Genomic DNA, 23,086 nt, shown 5'->3' on the forward strand with positions numbered 1-23,086 from the left:
GCACAGCACAGCTCAGCCCAGCCAACACAGCTCAGCCCAGCCAACACAGTTCAGCCCAGCCAACACTACACAACTCAGCTCAGCCCAGCCAACAAAGTACAGCTCAGCCCAGCCAACACGGTTCAGCCCAACCAACACTACATAACACAGCTCAGCCCAGCCAACACAACACAACACAGTTCAGCCCAGCCAACACTACACAACACAGCTCAGCCCAGCCAACACAGTACAGCTCAGCCCAGCCAACACAGTTCAGCCCAGCCCAGCCAACACAGCTCAGCCCAGCCAACACAGCCCAGCCCAGCCAACACTACACAACACAGCTCAGCCCAGCCAACACAACACAACACAGTTCAGCCCAGCCAACACTACACAACACAGCTCAGCCCAGCCAACACAGTACAGTACAGCTCAGCCCAGCCAACACAGTTCAGCCCAGCCCAGCCAACACAGCTCAGCCCAGCCAACACAGCCCAGCCCAGCCAACACTACACAACACAGCTCAGCCCAGCCCAGCCAACACAGCACAGCCCAGCCAACACTACACAACACAGCTCAGCCCAGCCAACACAGCTCAGCCCAGCCAACACTACACAACTTAGCTCAGCCCAGCCAACACTACACAACACAGCTCAGCCCAGCCCAGCCAACACAACACAAAACAACACAACACAGTGCAGTAAAGCACCAGCTTGGTGCAAAACAGTACAGTAGAGTGCCGGCTCCAATCCAGTATAGACTAACACAGCCCAGTATAGACTAACACAGCTCAGCCAACACAGCTCAGCCCAGCCAACACAGTTTAGCCCAGCCAACACTACACAACACAGCTCAGCCCAGCCAACACATCACAGTTCAGCCCAGCCAACACTACACAACACAGCTCAGCCCAGCCAACACAGCACAGCACAGCTCAGCCCAGCCAACACAGCTCAGCCCAGCCAACACTACACAACTCAGCTCAGCCCAGCCAACAAAGTACAGCTCAGCCCAGCCAACACAGTTCAGCCCAACCAACACTACATAACACAGCTCAGCCCAGCCAACACAACACAACACAGTTCAGCCCAGCCAACACTACACAACACAGCTCAGCCCAGCCAACACAGTACAGCTCAGCCCAGCCAACACAGTTCAGCCCAGCCCAGCCAACACAGCTCAGCCCAGCCAACACAGCCCAGCCCAGCCAACACTACACAACACAGCTCAGCCCAGCCAACACAACACAACACAGTTCAGCCCAGCCAACACTACACAACACAGTACAGCTCAGCTCTGCCAACACAACACAACACAGCTCAGCCCAGCCAACACTACACAACACAGTACAGCTCAGCCCAGCCAACACTACACAACACAGCTCAGCCAACACTATACAGTACAGCTCAGCTCAGCCAACACAACACAACAAAGCTCAGCTCAGCCAACACTACACAGTACAGCTCAGCCCAGCCAACACTACACAACACAGTACAGCTCAGCCCAGCCAACACTACACAACACAGCTCAGCCAACACTACACAGTACAGCTCGGCTCAGCCAACACAACACAACAAAGCTCAGCTCAGCCAACACTACACAGTACAGCTCAGCTCAGCCAACACTACACAACACAGCTTAACTCAGCCAACACTACACAACACAGCTCAGCCAACACTACACAACACAGTACAGCTCAGCCCAGCCAACACTACACAACACAGTACAGCTCAGCCCAGCCAACACTACACAACACACCTCAGCTCAGCCAACACTACACAGTACAGCTCAGCCAACACTACACAACACAGCTCAGCCAACACTACACAACACAGCTCAGCCCAGCCAACACTACACAACATAGCACAGCTCAGCCAACACTACACAACACAGCTCAGCCAACACTACACAACACAGCTCAGCCAACACAGCTCAGCCCAGCCAACACAGTTTAGCCCAGCCAACACTACACAACACAGCTCAGCCCAGCCAACACATCACAGTTCAGCCCAGCCAACACTACACAACACAGCTCAGCCCAGCCAACACAGCACAGCACAGCTCAGCCCAGCCAACACAGCTCAGCCCAGCCAACACAGTTCAGCCCAGCCAACACTACACAACTCAGCTCAGCCCAGCCAACAAAGTACAGCTCAGCCCAGCCAACACAGTTCAGCCCAACCAACACTACATAACACAGCTCAGCCCAGCCAACACAACACAACACAGTTCAGCCCAGCCAACACTACACAACACAGCTCAGCCCAGCCAACACAGTACAGCTCAGCCCAGCCAACACAGTTCAGCCCAGCCCAGCCAACACAGCTCAGCCCAGCCAACACAGCCCAGCCCAGCCAACACTACACAACACAGCTCAGCCCAGCCAACACAACACAACACAGTTCAGCCCAGCCAACACTACACAACACAGCTCAGCCCAGCCAACACAGTACAGTACAGCTCAGCCCAGCCAACACAGTTCAGCCCAGCCCAGCCAACACAGCTCAGCCCAGCCAACACAGCCCAGCCCAGCCAACACTACACAACACAGCTCAGCCCAGCCCAGCCAACACAGCACAGCCCAGCCAACACTACACAACACAGCTCAGCCCAGCCAACACAGCTCAGCCCAGCCAACACTACACAACTTAGCTCAGCCCAGCCAACACTACACAACACAGCTCAGCCCAGCCCAGCCAACACAACACAAAACAACACAACACAGTGCAGTAAAGCACCAGCTTGGTGCAAAACAGTACAGTAGAGTGCCGGCTCCAATCCAGTATAGACTAACACAGCCCAGTATAGACTAACACAGCTCAGCCAACACAGCTCAGCCCAGCCAACACAGTTTAGCCCAGCCAACACTACACAACACAGCTCAGCCCAGCCAACACATCACAGTTCAGCCCAGCCAACACTACACAACACAGCTCAGCCCAGCCAACACAGCACAGCACAGCTCAGCCCAGCCAACACAGCTCAGCCCAGCCAACACTACACAACTCAGCTCAGCCCAGCCAACAAAGTACAGCTCAGCCCAGCCAACACAGTTCAGCCCAACCAACACTACATAACACAGCTCAGCCCAGCCAACACAACACAACACAGTTCAGCCCAGCCAACACTACACAACACAGCTCAGCCCAGCCAACACAGTACAGCTCAGCCCAGCCAACACAGTTCAGCCCAGCCCAGCCAACACAGCTCAGCCCAGCCAACACAGCCCAGCCCAGCCAACACTACACAACACAGCTCAGCCCAGCCAACACAACACAACACAGTTCAGCCCAGCCAACACTACACAACACAGCTCAGCCCAGCCAACACAGTACAGCACAGTTCAGCCCAGCCCAGCCAACACAGCTCAGCCCAGCCAACACAGCCCAGCCCAGCCCAGCCAACACTACACAACACAGCTCAGCCCAGCCCAGCCAACACAGCACAGCCCAGCCAACACTACACAACACAGCTCAGCCCAGCCAACACAGCTCAGCCCAGCCAACACTACACAACTTAGCTCAGCCCAGCCAACACTACACAACACAGCTCAGCCCAGCCCAGCCAACACAACACAAAACAACACAACACAGTGCAGTAAAGCACCAGCTTGGTGCAAAACAGTACAGTAGAGTGCCGGCTCCAATCCAGTATAGACTAACACAGCCCAGTATAGACTAACACAGCCCCAGCACAGCACAGCCCAGTATAGACTAACACAGTCCAGTATAGACTAGCACAGCCCCAGCACAGCACAGCCCAGTATAGACTAACACAGCCCCAGCATAGACTTACACAGCCCCAGTATAGACTAACACAGCCCAGTATAGACTAACACAGCCCCAGCACAGCCCAGGATAGACTAACACAGCCCCAGCACAGCACAGCCCAGTATAGACTAACACAGCCCAGTATAGACTAACACAGCCCAGTATAGACTAACACAGCCCCAGTATAGACTAACACAGCCCCAGCACAGCACAGCCCAGTATAGACTAGCACAGCACAGCCCAGTATAGACTAACACAGCCCAGTATAGACTAACACAGCCCCAGCACAGCACAGCCCAGTATAGACTAACACAGCCCAGTATAGACTAACACAGCCCAGTATAGACTAACACAGCCCCAGTATAGACTAACACAGCCCCAGTATAGACTAACACAGCCCAGTATAGACTAACACAGCCCAGTATAGACTAACACAGCCCCAGTATAGACTAACACAGCCCAGTATAGACTAACACAGCCCAGTATAGACTAACACAGCCCCAGTATAGACTAACACAGCCCAGTATAGACTAACACAGCCCAGTATAGACTAACACAGCCCCAGTATAGACTAACACAGCCCAGTATAGACTAACACAGCCCCAGCACAGCCTTGAAAGTGTGAGCCAAGCTGTGGGTGTCTTGTCTGATTGTGAGAACAAACAACTCTGTTGAGAATGTGGGCTGAGCATTGTGTTTGAAGGAGAGAGAGAGAGAGAGAGAGAGAGAGAGAGAGAGAGAGAGATGGGAGGAGAGAGACAAGTAGGTGCGAGACAAGCTTCTATGCACATGCGTACACACACACCCACACCCACACACACACACACACACACACACACACACACACACACACACACACACTCCTCTATGTGTGTGCGTTAGAGGGTCAGTGGGCCAATACAGAATGTGTTTGAGTGGTGAGACAGGTCTGAAGAAGGCACAGTCAGGAGAGATCATGTCTGAAGGAGGGACAGTCAGGGGAGATCAGGTCTGAAGGAGGGACAGTCAGGGGAGATCAGGTCTGAAGGAGGGACAGTCAGGAGATCAGGTCTGAAGGAGGGACAGTCAGGAGATCAGGTCTGAAGGAGGGACAGTCAGGAGATCAGGTCTGAAGGAGGGACAGTCAGGAGAGATCAGGTCTGAAGGAGGGACAGTCAGGAGATCAGGTCTGAAGGAGGGACAGTCAGGAGATCAGGTCTGAAGGAGGGACAGTCAGGAGATCAGGTCTGAAGGAGGGACAGTCAGGAGATCAGGTCTGAAGGAGGGACAGTCAGGAGATCAGGTCTGAAGGAGGGACAGTCAGGAGATCAGGTCTGAAGGAGGGACAGTCAGGAGAGATCAGGTCTGAAGGAGGGACAGTCAGGAGATCAGGTCTGAAGGAGGGACAGTCAGGAGATCAGGTCTGAAGGAGGGACAGTCAGGAGATCAGGTCTGAAGGAGGGACAGTCAGGAGATCAGGTCTGAAGGAGGGACAGTCAGGAGAGATCAGGTCTGAAGGAGGGACAGTCAGGAGATCAGGTCTGAAGGAGGGACAGTCAGGAGATCAGGTCTGAAGGAGGGACAGTCAGGAGAGATCAGGTCTGAAGGAGGGACAGTCAGGAGATCAGGTCTGAAGGAGGGACAGTCAGGAGATCAGGTCTGAAGGAGGGACAGTCAGGAGATAGGTCTGAAGGAGGGACAGTCAGGAGATCAGGTCTGAAGGAGGGACAGTCAGGAGATCAGGTCTGAAGGAGGGACAGTCAGGAGATCAGGTCTGAAGGAGGGACAGTCAGGAGATCAGGTCTGAAGGAGGGACAGTCAGGAGATAGGTCTGAAGGAGGGATAATAATGATAAAGGATTATATCCCCAGTATTGCATCTACATTATTTTGGCACCGTACATGTGTTTGTATATGTAGCCTATGTATTGGAATGATCCTGATATTCATGAAGGGTTGATCCAGGCCTTGATAGAAATGAACTACAATGTTACTAGTCTACCAGGGATGATGGGAATTGACTTCCTGTGCGTTGGAGTGGAAGGCTTTTGTTTACTATAGCTCATATGAATGACTGTGAGGGTGTTATGAGTGATATGAGGTTGCAGTGGAGTCGACGGAATATGTAATGAGGAAAATCTGGAACGATTTGTTCTGTCCACGTCAATTCATCAGGCATCACACAGTCATCTCCACATTTGAGACACTAACCACAGACACACACACACACACACACCCTCTCCTGGCCTTCGTTGCCATAGAAACGCTGGCTTTGAGACATGATTCTAATCAAGCCATGATGTTAGCCACTCTTTGTGTTTGAAAGTGCAGGTGTTGAACATACTGTACACAAAGAGACACAGTTCAAAATCATTCTCATTCAAAATGTATTTCCATATTCACAAGATTCTGAATAATCCACACCCTATAGCAACTATGAATGAAACGAAATGAACACATAGAAATATGGGATTTTATTTTGGGACCAATCACAAAGTTTGACTTTCATGATATAATTTCTCAAGGCCAAATTACAAAGAAATAAGGAAAGAGCCTCCTGCACATACAGGTAGCTGATGACGAAAAAGACCCCAAAAACAAGCTGATAACAAATATGTAATAGATTTAAATAAAATAGGTTTAAATAAAATAGGTTTAAATGAATTAGGTTGAAATAAAATATATTTAAATGAATTAAGTTTAAATAAAATAGGTTTAAATGAATTAGGTTGAAATAAAATATGTTTAAATGAATTAAGTTTAAATAAAAGAGGGTTTAAATGAATTAGGTTTAAATTAAATAGGTTTAAATGAATTAAGTTTAAATAAAATAGGTTTAAATAAAATAGGTTTAAATGAATTAGGTTTAAATGAATTGGGTTTAAATGAATTGGTTTTAAATGAGGTATTACATTTGTACAACTGGAAAAATCTTCCTGAACGTTGATGAAAGGAACCCCTCCCCTCCCAACATAGTTACAGTATGAGAAACAATAAGTAGCCTTGAGCCAGAACGGCTCTTTGGAGCAAGAGCCTACGTATCTCCTGTTTCTGCAGCGTGAGGCATCTTATCTCTCCTATTTCTGCAGCATGAGGCAGTTTACTGTACAAGTACACCACTTGGACAGCACGCTAGTCTATTGCTAAGCCTGAGCAACAATAGGAGTGGTCAAATTAGTCCGTACACCACACTGTCTCTTGTCCTTAGGTACATCAGTAGTTTAGGTGTATGACAACACAACGAAGATATAGGATCTTCATTTGAACAGTTTCTTACAATAGGAAAATAATCCTGCAGCAACAGGAAATTTGAATTATTATGTGGATTATAATACATTTTTGTAGGGGTTGATACATTTTTTGTTAGGGTAAATCATGTATAAAATTTGAAAGTGTAAATTACAAACTGTAGAAGCCTTTTTAAACCTTGAATACACTACAAGTTTAAATTTCCTGTGGTGCAGGAAATTTACCTGCGACAACAGAGTGATCAAATTACGATAGAACATTTGTATGTGTTCTTCAGAGACAAACACTCGGGACAAAGCACTTTGTATATTCCTATGAACCATGTAGAAATCTTCTTAACCGTGTAACAAGGCAGCCTATCGATGGTAGCCTGATGTGGAAGCAGAGCATTGGACTGGACAGAGATTGGTTGGGAGTTGAATACAAAAAAACAATAAAATATCAGAAAAAGGAAATGTAAGAAGAAAGGGAACTAGCCTACACTTGGGTTACCTGTTCGTAACAGTATCAGTTTGACATCTTAACTGCATCATCCTTCATATAGACCTAGAGCTGGAACACTGGTGCATTGTGGGAGGCAACCCGTCTGTCTAGAGAGACTATGCTTCATACAGAGTTCATACTTCATGCTATTAGTGGATTTGTCAGTGTACCAGAGCTGTGCTCTCACAGAAGGTGAGTGTAAATAACTCAAATTAACAAGAATGTAAACTGGCTTTAGACTTTACAGTATATCTGCCCAAAGTTGGTCAAGTAATGAAATGTTTCAATGGAACAAATTTCAATGGAACAAATCAAATCAAGTTAAACAATGGGACTAAGGCTATCTACTATGGTTATTGACCCTTATAAAAATCACCTACAATCCTGAATACAAGAAATTTAAGTCAATACATGTGAAAATGTATGACAGTTGACAAAATATAGAATAGCCAACTTGTTCCTCTTCTATAGACTGTACATTGCAAAAATACACATACACAGCAATTAATTTGCAGGCAATACATAGAATATACACTAAGTGGAAAGTTTAATAGGTACACCAATCTAGTACTGGGTCAGAGCCCCTTTGCCTCCGGAACAGCTTGAATTCTTTGTGGCATGAAAACATTGCTCAAATGGTATCAAGGGACCTAACGTGTGCCAGGAAAACATTCCCCACACCATTACACCTCCGCCACGAGCCTGTACTGTTGACACCAGGCAGGATGGGGCCATGGACTCATGCTGCTTACGTCAAATCCTGACTCTGCCATCAGCATGACGCAACAGGAACTGGGTTTCGTCGGTCCAGGCGATGCTTTTCCACTCCTCAGTTGTCCAGTGTTGGTGATGGCGTGCCCACTGGAGCAGCTTCTTCTTGTTTTTAGCTGATAGGAGTGGAACTCGGTGTGTTCATCTGCTGCAATAGCCCATTTATGACAAGGACTGACGAGATGTGTGATCCAAGATGCTGTTCTGCACACCAATGTTGTACTGCAAAGTTATTTTCCTGTTTGTGGCCCACCTGTTAGCTTGCACGATTCTTGCCATTCTCCTTCGACCTCTCATCAACGAGCTGTTTTCGCCCAGAGGAATGTCGCTGACTGGATTTTTTATTTATTTTTGTCGTACCATTCTCGTTAAACCCTAGACACTGTCGTGCGTGAAAAGCCCAGGAGGCCGGATGTTACTGAGATACTGGAACTGGCGCTCCTGGCAGTGATGATCATACCACGCTCAAAGTGGCTTAGGTCACTTGTGTTGGCCTTTCTAACGTTCAATTGAACAGTAACTGAATGTCTCGATGTCTGTCTGCCTGTTTTATATAGAAAGCCACAGCCACATGACTCAATGTCTGTAGGAGTGAACCATTTTCGTGAACGGGGTGGTGTACCTAATAAATTGGCCACTGAGTGTATGGGGGCCTATACATATGCCTTTAGTCTTTTCATCGGGAATTCGATTTTTGAATCATGTGACCCAAATAACTTCCTGGAGACCCAAATAACTTCCTGTTCACCTGTAGTGAGTTTCTAAACCCAAAGGCGTAACATCGCGAGACTTCTGGGAGAGCTTGCGAAACAGACCAAATGCGTGATGTTTCCACGCATGAGCTTAGCTAGTCAACATCGCCATGACATCGCCTACAAGTGTGATCGGAGATTTCTATTGGAGAAGCAGTTTTCATACTGTACTGTCTTTGCCACTGTCTTCGTCTTTTACAACATTTACATGACCAAAATATTGGTCTTTACTACAGAGTTCCCAATATAATAATTGGCACAGAACTTTCACAATCCATAAAAAGAGGTATGGAGTCATATTAGAGCCAACAAATTTGAATGAATTCAAGATGATTGAATTCAAATTCAATTTATGTCGGCACTATTATGACTCCATAAAGAGGCTATGCTACTACTTATACAACGGTGTTTCCTGTCCTTCTGTTGGTCTGACTATTTGTTCTCCTTCAGGTTTCCTTTGTACATTTAGTTGGAAAGAAACAGAGCAGCTCCCTGTCTGTGCATTTTTCCTTTACATAGTTTAGTTTTAGAATTTGTATTTCTTATAAATATTGCACATTCAATCCGTACTTCATATTTTATCATTGGTTCTCTTGGAGACATCCATGTGGTACGTTAGGTCTCTCAGTCAATGTGAAAAAGCTGCTCAGAACACAATCTCAAATGAGCTATAAGTCTGCCATCTTGTGGCGGTTTTGGAATGCGGCTGCAGAAATGCTTCCATTGTAAAGCTGTATGCATATTTGTAATTTACATGAAAAACTATTATATACATAACTGTGTGTTATTGACTCTTCTTGGATTGTTGCTCTTTTTGTATGTATTTCTTAACATATATGAGTCCTGATAATCTTTTAGCTGTTTTCCAATAGATGCTTTCATTTGATATTATCTTTAATGTCTTTGGTAGGTTATTGACTTGCCTCTGCTGTTTTATTAATTGAAACGTAGCCTACTAGTGACATTAAATTGTGAAGCATTCATTCTCTGTAAAGAATTTTCTAGTACTTTCCTCTCATTAGCTAAATTCACCACTAAATTGATGTCACTGTTCAAATCCAATCAAATGTTGGTTGTCACATGCAAACCTAAAACCAACTCATGCAAGCACAAACTCAAACAACAGTGTTTTTCCAATTATGATTATTATGTAAATAATGACATACCACAATATATTTTGGGGAGTTTCTTTGAATTTTGTTGCAGATACTAGATTTACCTCTTGAATGACTGCATGCATGTTGTCTTAATCTTGTCTTTTTTTCCATGTAATAAGGCCTCATGAACCATCTTTACAGCCTCCCAAGCACTGCAAAAGTCATCATCATTTTATAAAACTGAGGATTCTGGGCCAGCATTCCAAAAGGCACCCTATTCAGTGCACTACTTCTGACCAGGGCCCATAAGGCTCTGGTTAAAAGTACTACACTATCTTAGGGCGAAAAAGGTGCAATTTGGGAAGCACTCTGTGTAATCCTGGTTTGAGAGAGATCCTTCTCGGTCATGTTTTTCCCATGAAGACCAGCAACAACAGTTCTGGACAATGTAGCCTAAACCTAATGCCATTAGAAATAGCTCTGCTGTTTTTCTACCGGCCGTCATTACACCTTGCTTCTGGTACTGAATGAAAACACCACTCTGATATTGTTAGTCAAGCTGCTTATGTGAAGTGATTATTATGATTATACTAATTAACTACTGCAGTGATTATGATGGTAATGACATCATTGATATAGGCTGCTCAGCCTTTCTTGCAGGTTGACAGTGAAGTGGGAAAGAATGGGTTGAGTCCCAAATGGCACGCCTTACTATAAGGGACATTTGAGACACTGTTTAAGCCTGGGGACTCCTCTGTTTCCTAGTGACAATAATGACTATGATCCAGTCTATCACAACCACACCTATTAACTCACTCTGAGAAAATAAACAGAGAGCCACTCGATCTAGTATTTAAAAGAGCTACCATCCTTCGCTATTACAGGTAGCAGCAGCCAGGAAATCTGCTTAAACACTATCCTGGCATTTTTCCATTGAGTCATATGTTGTGTGAGAAAGGAGGCTATAACAGAGAGTCTATAAGTCTACAGGGAATGATGTAGAAAGTCATCTCATTTTTCTATATTACACACAGTGCCTTCAGAAAGTATTCATACCCCATTGACTTATTCCACATTTTGATGTGTTACAGCCTGAATTCAAAATTGATTAAATATATTTTTTTTCTCATCAAATCTGCACACAATACCCCATAATGACAAAGGGAAAACATGTTTTTAGAAACAGAATTATCTCATTTACATAAGTATCACACCCCTGTGTCAATGTTAGATTCACATGTTAGATTCAATTGTGGAAGCGATTACAGCTGTAATTATGTAAGAGCTTTGCACACCTAGATTGTAAAATATTTGCACATTATTATTGAAAAAATTCCTCAAGCTCTGTGGAAGTTGGTTGTTGATCAACTGCTTTTCAAGTCTTGCCATAGATTTCAAGCCAATTTAGGTAAAACATTTAACTAGGCCACTCAGGAACATTCAACGTTGTCTTGGTAAGCAACTCCAGTGTATATTTGGCCTTGTGATTTAGGTTATTGTCCTGCTGAAATCTGAATTTGTCTCCCAGTGTATAAGACACACAGGAAAGCCAACTGAACTAGGTTTTCCGCTAGGATTTTGCCTGTGATTAGCTCTATTCCATTTGTTTTTATCCTAAAAAAACGATCTAGTCCTTGCCAATGACAAGCATACCCATAACATGATGCAGCCACCACCATGCTTGAAAATATAAAGACTGGTACTCAGTGATGTGTTGTGTTGGATTTGCCCCAAACATAACGCTTTGTATTCAGGACATAAAGTTAATTTATTTGCCAATTTTTTGGGGCAGTTTTACTTCAGTGCCTTACTGCAAACAGGATGCATGGTTTGGAATATTTTTATTCTGTACAGGCTTCCTTCTTTTCACTCTGTCATTTAGGTTAGTATTGTGGAGTAACTACAATGTTGTTGATTCATCCTCAGTTTAACCTATCACAGCCATAAAACTCTATAACTGTTTTAAGGTCACTATTGGCCTCATGTTGAAATCCCTGAGCGGTTTCCTTCCTCTCCTGCAACTGAGTTAGAAAGGACGTCTGTATCTTTGTAGTGATTGGGTGTACTGATACACCATCCAAAGTGTAATTAAAAACTTCACCAATCTCAAAAGGATATTCAATGTCTGCTTAAAAAAAAATACATCTACCAATAGGTGCCCTTCCTTGTGAGGCATTGGAAAACCTTCCTGGTCTTTGTGGTTGAATCTGTGTTTGAAATTCACTGCTTGACTGAGGGACCTTACAGATAAATGTGTTAGGTACGGAGATGTGGTAGTCATTCAAAAATCATGTTAAACACTATTATTGCACACAGAGTGAGTCCACGCAACTTATTATGTGACTTGATAAGCAAATGTTTACTCCTGAACTTATTTAGTCTTGCCATAACAAAGGGGTTGAATACTTATTGACTCAAGACATTTCAGCTTTTCATTTTTAATTAATTTAGAAAAATGTCTAAAAACATAATTCCACTTTGACATTATGGGGTATTGTGTGTAGACCAATGACACAAAATCTACATTTAATACATTTCAAATTCAGGCCTGTAACACAACAAAATGTGGAAAAAGTCAAGGGGTGCGAATACTTTTAATGATAACTAAACTCATGCATTAGCATCATTCATATGATCTGAGGGAATACTGGATAATCAATAACCATGCATTGCCATCAAGAAAAGCCAACATTTTCTCTTCATGCATGAGTAATAGCTAAGTAATAACTGGTCTCAACAATTAGTCTATTGATTGGTTATTGCCATAGTATATTGATTTATATAGGTCAATGATATGAACTTGCAGAAACATACCTGACCAGACTGGATAGTGTACAGTAGCTACATCAGAGGGAGTGTTGACGATTTAGGGTGACGTAATTTGGTATATGGGTCCCACGGACAGAGGGGGTGAGCAAGCCAGTGATCCACCGGCATCATGGCTTCCACATTGGATATGAAGTGTTTTTAGCACACCCTAGAAGAAAATAGCCATTCATTGTTGAAAATCTGAGCCCATTCTAGTCTCATATTGGGACTGAGGGGCCGTGCCGCCCTCTAGTCTCCCTCGACCGCCTCTAGAACGAGAATCTACACTGTTTCTATTGTGAGTTTTCATCCATAAATCGTGGAAGATGGCCGACGTACCGGCGGAGTGCACCATCAAAGTGATGTGCCGTTTCAGGCCCTTGAATAGTTCAGAGGTGGCCAGAGGGGACAAATACATACCTAAGTTTCAAGGGGAAGACCATGTGGTCGTCGGGGTAAGTTGGTTTGCCATATTTCTTTGTCTGCAAGCGAGTGCCCTCTGTGACAGTCTGCGCTGCGCCATTGACACCGTGATCAGCTCGGTCAGCGGTGTCACTAGTTACGTTAGCGTAGCTAGCTAGCTGGCTAACTGACCTACCTGTCCAGCCACACCAGCTGTGTAGCCTTAACGTTAGCGTAGCTAGCTAGCTGGCTAACTGACCTACCTGTCCAGCCACACCAGCTGTGTAGCGTTAACGTTAGCACTAAGCTAGTTCACCCACACCATCACCGACTGGAACAGGACACTATTGATTGCTAGCCAGTCAAGTTTGTATCGTTAGCTAGCTGTATTTCTCTGCTTTGCCGAGTCAACTTTGTCGTTGCAATGAACTAATCTTGCCGTGTCAGGTAACGTTAGCTACTGTAGTTGGTCAGTCAGCTGTCATACAACAACAACAATGACAGGCAAGTGCTAGCTAACTTTAGCTAGCTAACTACAGTACCAACAACATGAGCTAACGTTGCGTTCAAAATAAATGCTCATCATTTTTCAGTTAACACTCACTATCTAGCTAACGCTTGGCCAGCCGAGATGGCAGTGGCAGATTATCTGGCCTAAAGTTAGCTACACCCAGCCGCAAAGACGGTGCACAATTTGACTAGCTAGCTAGTGTAACTAAGTGTTTCATCAACTAGATGACTGACAAGCCAGCTACGAGGACTGCCCCTTGGGCCCAGTTGATTTATTTTAGCTAGTCAAACCAAGACTGTTGTGCGGTACGTTACAAGACTATAGTAACGAAGTACAGTACTGTATGAGGAGCAGCATTTACAATTCAGATACAACACATTTAATTCATTCATAACAACCGTTACGTTAGTAGATGTTTGTACGGTCTGTAGCTACAATGTCTGTTCATGTTATAACGGCGGGTAGTCACATACATTTCTTCAAGTTAGTGTAGTGCACTTAGGTAGCTACATTAGTTATTATCTCTGAATATATCTGGTTAGAGTTACACCACCGGTCCATTACTAATTGGATTCAGGAAATGGCAGTTTGTTTGTTTTTAGTCATCTTGGAATGTAGACCCATGTCTGCACTCAAATGTCACTATATTCTCTATGTAGTGCACTACTTTTGACCAGAACCCTATGGGGTGCCATTTGGGACACGCCCTTGACACCAGATAAGGATAATGAAATGGGTGCCACTCTGTTATGACAAAAGAAGGAAATGCCTTCCACACAAAGGGGTGCTTGAAGTCTTTTTTAAATGTTTTACATTGTTCTCTGTAGACATAATCCCTTTCCTTGATCTGTGGGGAAATTGGTTTGAAAAGAACTGTCTGTACATGTCATATCATGCCATCTTTTCATCTTTGCACTGTAGGCCAGAAGAGAATAAGCACTAGATGAGGTATGACCACACTTTGTCAGTGTTCAAACAGAGCCATGGACTTTGATTCCCTGGTCTGGACACACCTCACCAAAGCCAACATAATGAAGTCTATAAAGGTTTATATAGTAGGCTACAAATAGCAAGATGTTATAGTTCTGGAACTTATTTACACTGAGTGCTTGTCCTTGCACGTCTTCATCTTGAACCTCCCTTTTAACACTCCCGAGTGGCGCAGCGGTCTAAGGCACTGCATCTCAGTTCTAGAGGCATCACTACAGACACCCTGGTTCGAAACCAGGCAGTATTACAACCGGCCGTGATTGGGAGTCCCATAGGGCGGCGCACAATTGGCCCAGTGTCGTCTGGATTTGGCCGGTGTAGGGCGTCATTGTAAATAACCATTTGTTCTTAACTGACTTGCCTAGTTAAATAAAAAATGTAAAAACCAACACAGTCAGTTTGTATATTTTAAATGTGGGTAGTACATAGCACCACTATACACAACACTTCTATACAATATCACGCTTGTAGGACTTGGCCTACATTTGACTCTGTACGGATCGCCTCACTACTGTTATTTTATTGTTGCTCTTTAATTATTTGTTATTATTCTATTTTCAATTTAAATTTTCAATTTTTTTTATTTTTTACTATAGTTTATTTTAGTAAATACTTTCTTAACACATATTATTCTTAAAACTGCATTGTTGGTTAAGGGCTTGTAAGTAAGCATTTCACTGTTAGGTCTACATCTGTTGTATTCGGCGCATGTGACAAATGAAATTTGATTTGATTTGGAGACTGAATAAAGAATTACATCATCATTCATGGGAAACACAGTATGATGACATCATGACCATTGGTCACTGAAGGGGATGGTCAGTGGGGATATATAGTATATATTTGGGCCAGGGGTGGATCTGAGCTGGCATAATGGAACCATTTGCCTATATCATTCAGCCACAAGGTTGGAAGACAATAATCTATTATAGCGATAGAAAGTGATGGTTGTCTCCAGTGCTTGTTTTGTTGACATTTTCAGGGCTTGTGATGTCATTACTTTCCCAGCGTATTATCAGATAGTTGTAGGATCAGAGCTTAGGCCTCTCTCTCTGTCCAATCAGAGCTTAGGCCTCTCTCTCTGTCCAATCAGAACTTAGGCCTCTCTGTCTCTGTCCAATTGCACACCACACACACACACACACACACACACACACACACACACACACACACACACACACACACACACACACACACACACACACACACACACACACACACACACACACACACTGCTGGCCCCCTGGGTAATCCCCTTGTCTTTCTCCTGGCAACCAGCTGTTCCACCAATCAGAAAGAGTTCTGTTGGGCGCGGCTGTGTGCTTCCTCTGGGTTGGTGGGGCTGTCTAGTGATTATTATTATTATAATGCCTGTTTGTTTCACGGATGCACTTATCCAGGGTGACTGACTCATATTTTGTATCTATTTGAAACAATCCACTGTTTAAATATAAAACCTCAACGGCAACATCTGTCCACTCCCTAGGCTTGAGACAAGTACCACACAGACAGTTATCTCTGCTCTGATGTTCTTGGCACAGTGCAAACCAGGGGAGCTGAGATGGAGGGACAGATGATGCTTACACCTGGAACCTTGAACATACTGTATGTTTGTACTTCTCTCAGTCCTGATAGGCAGCCCTGAACCTTAACCAGTCAACTATACAGAACCAGGATGTAGCCTCGACAATCTCAGTCAGCTTGGTACAGCACTGGAGATGGAAGAAACTAAACCAACAGTCTTCCATCCAGTCTCCGATGAGACAGAGAGAGAGAGAGAGAGAGAGTGAGTAGTTCACTAGATCTAGAATAGCAAATGCAGGGGTGAATTATTCAGGCTTCTATTACATGCTCTGACTGTCAGTCCTGCTGCTGGTTCTGCTCACGCAGAGAGAGTGATCACGTCAGCCTCCCAGGGTAGGATGCTGTCACATGATTCCACCATCTCCATACAGCTACACACACACACACACACACACACACACACACACACACACACACACACACACACACACACACACACACACACACAGCACCGTGAGAGTGTGCTACTTTTAGCTTCAGCAGTGGAAACTAACAGAAGATAGGTGGAGGAGAGAGGACTGAGGGAGGGAGGGAAGAGGAGAGGAGGGAGGGGAGGGTGGGCGGGAAGAGGAGTGAGGGAGGGAGGGAAGAGGAGAGGGGGGAGGGCGGGAAGAGGAGTGAGGGAGGGAGGGAAGAGGAGAGGACTGAGGGAGGGAGGGAGGGAAGAGGAGTGAGGGAGGGAGGGAAGAGGAGTGAGGGAGGGAGGGAGGGAAGAGGAGAGGAAGGAGGGAAGAGGAGAGGAGGGAGGGGAGGGAGGGAAGAGGAGGGAGGGGAGGGAGGGAGGGAGGGAAGAGAAGTGAGGGAGGGAGGGAAGAGGAGAGGAGAGGAGGGAGAGAAGAGGAGGGGAGGGAGGGAAGAGGAGTGAGGGGAGGGAGGGAAGAGGAGGACTGAAGAAGAGATGAGAGAGGCTTCCACTATCAAATCAAATGTTATTTATCACATATACATGGTTAGCAGATGTTAATGCAAGTGTAGTGAAATGCTTGTGCTTCTAGTTCCGACAGTGCAGTAATATCTAACATGTAATCTAACAATTCCCCAACAACTACCTAATACACACAATGTAAGGGGAGGGAATAAGAATATGTACATATAAAGATATGGATGCATGATGGCCGTGCGGCATAGGCAAGATGCAGTAGATGGTATAGAATACAGTATATACATATGAGATGAGTAATGTAGGATATGTAAACATTATTAAAGTGCCGTTATTTAAAGTGACTAGTGATACCTTTATTAAGTCCTTTTATTAAAGTGGCCAGCGATTTGAGTCAGTACGTTGGCAACAGCCTCTCTATGTTAGTGATGGTTGTTTAACAGTCTGATGGCCTTGAGATAGAAGCTGTTTTTCAGTCTCTCGGTCCCAGCTTTGATGCACCTGTACTGACCTCACCTTCTGGATGATAGCGGGGTGAACAGGCAGTGGCTCGGTTGGTTGTTGTCCTTGAGGATCTTTTTGGCCTTCCTGTGACATCGGGTGCTGTAGGTGTCATGGAGGGCAGGTAGTTTGCCCCCGGTGATGCGTTGTGCAGACCGCACTACCCTCTGGAGTGCCTTGAGGTTGAGGGCGGTGCAGTTGTCGTACCAGGTGACAGGATGCTCTCGATTGTGCATCTGTAGAAGTTTGTGAGGGTTTTAGGTGACAAGCCAAATTTCCTCAGCCTCCTGAGGTTGAAGAGGTGCTGTTGCCCCTTCTTCACCACGCTATCTGTGTGGGTAGACCATTTCAGTTTGTCCGTGATGTGTACGCAGAGGAACTTAACTTTCTATCTTCTCCACTACTGTCCCGTCGATGTGGATAGGGGGGTGCTCCCTCTGATGTTTCCTGAAGTCCACGATCATCTCCTTTGTTTTGTTGACGTTGAGTGAGAGGTTATTTTCCTGACACCACACTCCGAGGGCTCTCACCTCCTTCCTGTAGGCTGTCTCGTTGTTGTTGGTAATCAAGCCTACCACTGTAGTGTCGTCTGCAAACTTTATGATTGAGTTGGAGGCATGCATGGGCACGCAGTCATGGGTGAACAGGGAGTACAAGAGAGGGCTGAGAACGCACCCTTGTGGGGCCCCAGTGTTGAGGATCAGCGAGGTGGAGATGTTGTTTCCTACCTTCACCAGCTGGGGGTGGCTCGTCAGAAAGTCCACGACCCAGTTGCACAAGTGGGGGTCGAGACCCAGGGTCTCAAGCTTAATGATGAGTTTGGAGGGTACTATGGTGTTGAATGTTGAGCTGTAGTCAATGAACTGCATACTTACATAGGTATTCCTCTTGTCCAGAAGGGATAGGGCAGTGTGCAGTGTGATTGTGATTGCGTCGTCTGTGGACCTATTGGGGCGTAAGCAAATTGCAGTGGGTCTAGGGTATCAGGTAGGGTGGAGGTGATATGATCCCTGGCTAGTCTCTCAAAGCACTTCAGAATGACAGAAGTGAGTGCTACGGGGCAATAGTAATTTAGTTCAGTTACCTTAGCTTTCTTGAGAACAGGAACAATGGTGGCCATCTTGAAGCATGTGGGGACAGCAGACTGGGATAGGGATTGATTGAATATGTCTGTAAACACACCAGCCAGCTGGTCTGCACATGCTCTGAGGATGTGGCTAGGGTTGCCGTCTGGGCCGGCAGCCTTGCGAGGGTTAACACGTTTAAAGATTTTACTCATGTCGGCCACGTTGAAAGAGAGCCCACAGTCTTTGGTAGCAAGCCGTGTCGGTGGCACTGTATTGTCCTCAAAGCGGGCAAAGAAGTTGTTTAATTTGTCTGGGTGCGAGACGTTGATGTCCGCGACGGGGCTGGTTTTCTTTTTGTAATCCGTGATTGTCTGTAGACCCTGCCACATAGGTCTTGTGTTTGAGCCGTTGAACTGCGACTCTACTTTGTCTCTGTACTGATGCTTTGCTTGTTTGATTGCCTTGCGTAGGGAATAGCTACACTGTTTGTATTCAGTCATGAGTCCCGTCGCCTTGCCATGATTAAATGCGTTGGTTCGCGCTTTCAGTTTTGCGCGAATGCTGCCATCAATCCACGGTTTCTGGTAAGGGAAGCTTTTAATGGTCACAGTGGGTACAACATCTCCAATGCACTTCCTAATAAACTCACTCAACGAGTCAGCGTACACATCGATGTTATTGTCTGAGATTACCCGGAACATATCCCAGTCCGTGTGATCGAAGCAATCTTGAAGCGTGGAATCCGATTGGTCAGACCAGCGTTGGATAGACCTAAGAACGGGCGCGTCCTGTTTTAGTTTCTGCCTATAGGAGGGGAGCAACAAGATTGAGTCATGGTCAGATTTGCCGAAGGGAGGGCAGGGCTTGTATGCGTTGCGGAAGTTAGAGTAGCAGTGGTCCAATGTTTTGCTCAAGCGGGTACAACAATCAATGTGCTGGTAGAAATTAGGCAGCCTTGTTCTCAAATGAGCTTTGTTTAAATCCTCAGCTACAATAAATGCAGCCTCAGGATATATGGTTTCCAGTTTACATAGAGTCCAGTGAAGTTCTTTCAGGGCCGTCGAGGTATCTGCTTGGGGGGGAATATACACGGCTGTGATTATAATCGAAGAGAATTCTCTTGGTAGATAATGCGGTCGGCATTTGCCTGTAAGGAATTCTAGGTCAGGTGAACAAAGGGACTTGAGTTCCTGTATGTTGTTATGATTACACCATGACTCGTTAATCATGAGGCATACACCCCCACCCTTTTTCTTACCTGAGAGATGTTTGTTTCTGTCGGCGCGATGCATGGAGAAACCCGGTGGCTGTACCGACTCTGACAACGTATCCCGAGTGAGCCATGTTTCCGTGAAACAGAGAATGTTACAATCTCTGTTGTCTCTCTGGAAGGCGACTCGTGCCCTAATTTCGTCCACCTTGTTGTCTAGAGACATTGGCGACTAATATGCTCGGAAGCGGTGGGTAGTGTGCTCGCCTTCTAATTCTGACCAGGAGTCCGCTCCATCTGCCTCTCCTACGGCGACCGCGTTGTTTTGGGTCGGCCTCTGGGATTAGATCCCATGTCCAGGGTGGAGGTCCGAACAAAGGATCCGCTTTGGGAAAGACGTATTCCTGGTCGTAATGTTGGTAAATTGACGTCGCTTTTATATCCAATAGTTTTTCGCGGCTGTATGTAATAACACTTGAGATTTTCTGGGCAAAAAATGTAAGAAATAATACATAAAAAAACAAATTACTGCATAGTTTCCTAAGGACGTGAAGCGAGGCGACCATCTCCGTCGGCGCAGCACTATGATTTGAATTTAAACTGGGTATATACTTTCCAGGCAGTTATTACCATTCTATTGCCTAGTAAATACAGAGTCTATAGGGGGGGAAATCCAGTTGGCTAAAGCACTTCCATCCCCCTGTGGCTGTTTATTCTGCACTCTGAGTGATCTTGCATTTATCACTGGCCTGTTCAATAGACGTGTTGTACATTCTAGACAAATCAGATTTTCCCAAGGCAGACCAAGAAGCCAGTAGTAATGTCCGTGAAAGACATCACTTATAAATACTAGAACAATGGTTTCACTGTGTCATCTCCACTGAGTAATCTTTACTCTTTCAGGCTGCAGTGTAGTGGAGGTAAAGGAGCACTGCCTTCCAGACTCATGATAACTTTGAACTTGGGCTGTACTACTGATAGTGAGGACAGGCCCAGCCTAATGTTGTCAGTACTGCAGCCTAATGTGTTCAGTACTGCAGTGTCAGTCTGGCTAGGTTGTGTTGTGGCTGGCTGTGCCCAATCTTGTGACTGATCAGTGGGTCAGTTCAGGTGATGTCCTGTAAGGATAACTCTGTGGTTCTGAGCAGTGAGCAGTGTTATAGCTGCTGTCCTGAATAGAGAGGTTCTTCGGAGCACAAACCCACATTTGCCTTTCGCTGTTCTACTGTGCTGCATTGATGTACAGTACCAGTCAAAAAGTTTTGGACACCTACTCATTCAAGGGTTTTTCTTTATTTTTAATATTTTCTACATTGTAGAATAATAGTCAAGACATCAAAACTAGGAAATAACAAATATGGAATCATGTAGTAACTAGAGGTCGACCGATTATGGTTTTTCAACGCCGATACCGATTATTGGAGGACCAGAACAGGCCGATACCGATTAATCGGACGATTTTTACATATACAGATGAAGTTGGAAGTTTACATAAACCTTAGCCTAATAAATTTAAACACAGTTTTTCCCAATTCCTGACATTTAGGATCACCACTTTATTTTAAGAATGTGAAATGTCAGATTAATAGTAGAGAGAATGATTTATTTCAGCTTTTATTTCTTTCATCACATTCCCAGTGGGTCAGAAGTTTACATACACTCAATTAGTATTAGGTAGCATTGCCTTTAAATTGCTTAACTTGGGTCAAACGTTTCGGGTAGCCTTCCACAAGCTTCCCACAATAAGTTGGGTGAATTTTGGCCCATTCCTCCTGACAGAGCTGGTGTAACGGAGTCAGGTTTGTAGGCCTTCTTGCTCGCACACGCTTTTTCAGTTCTGCTCAGAAATTATCTATAGGATTGAGGTCAGGGCTTTGTGATGGCCACTCCAATGCCTTGACTTTGTTGTCCTTAAGCCATTTTGCCACAACTTTGGAAGTATGCTTGGGGTCATTGTCCATTTGGAAGATCCATTTGTGACCAAGCTTTAACTTCCTGACTGATGTCTTGAGATGTTGCTTCAATATATCCACATATTTTCCTCCCTCATGATGCCATCTATTTTGTGAAGTGCACCAGTCCCTCCTGCAGTAAAGCACCCCCACAACATGATGCTGCCACCCCCGTGGTGTTCTTCGGCTTGCAAGCCTCCCCCTTTTTCCTCCAAACGTAACGATGGTCATTATGGCCAAACAGTTCTATTTTTGTTTCATCAGACCAGAGGACATTTCTCCAAAAAGTACGATCTTTGTCCCCATGTGCAGTTGCAAATCGTAGTCTGGCTTTTTTATGGCGGTTTTGGAGCAGTGGCTTCTTCCTTGCTGAGCGGCCTTTCAGGTTTTACTGTGGATATAGATACTTTTGTACCTGTTTCCTCCAGCATCTTCACAAGGTCCTTTGCTGTTGTTCTGGGATTGATTTGCACTTTTCGCACCAAAGTACGTTCATCTCTAGGAGACAGAACCCGTCTCCTTCCTGAGCGGTATGATGGCTGCATGGTCCCATGGTGTTTATACTTGTGTACTATTGTTTGTACAGATGAATGTGGTACCTTCAGGCATTTGGAAATTGCTCCCAAGGATGAACCAGACTTCTGGAGGTCTACAATTTCTTTTCTGAGGTCTTGGCTGGTTTCTTTTGATTTTCCCATGATGTCAAGCAAAGAGGCAATGAGTTTGAAGGTAGGCCCTGAAATACATCCACAGGTACACCTCCAATTGACTGAAATGATGTCAATTAGCCTATCAGAAGCTTCTAAAGCCATGACATCATTTTCTGGAATTTTCCAATCTGTTTAAAGGCACAGTCAACTTAGTGTATGTAAACTTCTGACCCACTGGAATTGTGATACAGTGAATTATAAGTGAAATAATCTGTCTGTTAACCATTGTTGGAAAAATGACTTGTGTCATGCACAAAGTAGATGTCCAAACCGACTTGCCAAAACTATAGTTTGTTAACAAGAAATGTGTAGAGTGGTTGAAAAACGAGTTTTAATGACTCCAACCTAAGTGTATGTAAACTTCCGACTTCAACTGTATTTGTAATAATGAC

General features: G+C 45.1%; 1 protein-coding gene across 3 annotated transcripts in view; it reads left to right on the forward strand.

Annotated features, from left to right (window-relative positions):
- Positions 1-12,964: 12,964 nt before the first annotated feature.
- The window catches only part of LOC106569631 (kinesin-1 heavy chain), a 43,318-nt gene continuing 33,196 nt past the window's right edge, over positions 12,965-23,086 (forward strand). For 2 of the 3 annotated variants that reach the window (XM_082960998.1, XM_045694398.2), the window contains exon 1: positions 12,965-13,342. In XM_082960998.1, the coding sequence (XP_082817124.1) occupies positions 13,214-13,342 (129 nt within the window). In that variant the 5' untranslated portion in view covers positions 12,965-13,213. The remainder of the gene's footprint in view (positions 13,343-23,086) is intronic. The other variant, XM_082960999.1, reaches the window with a different exon arrangement.

Source organism: Salmo salar, chromosome 14 (assembly GCF_965601325.2).
Source record: "Salmo salar chromosome 14, fSalSal1, whole genome shotgun sequence".
NCBI classification, from domain to species: domain Eukaryota; kingdom Metazoa; phylum Chordata; class Actinopteri; order Salmoniformes; family Salmonidae; genus Salmo; species Salmo salar.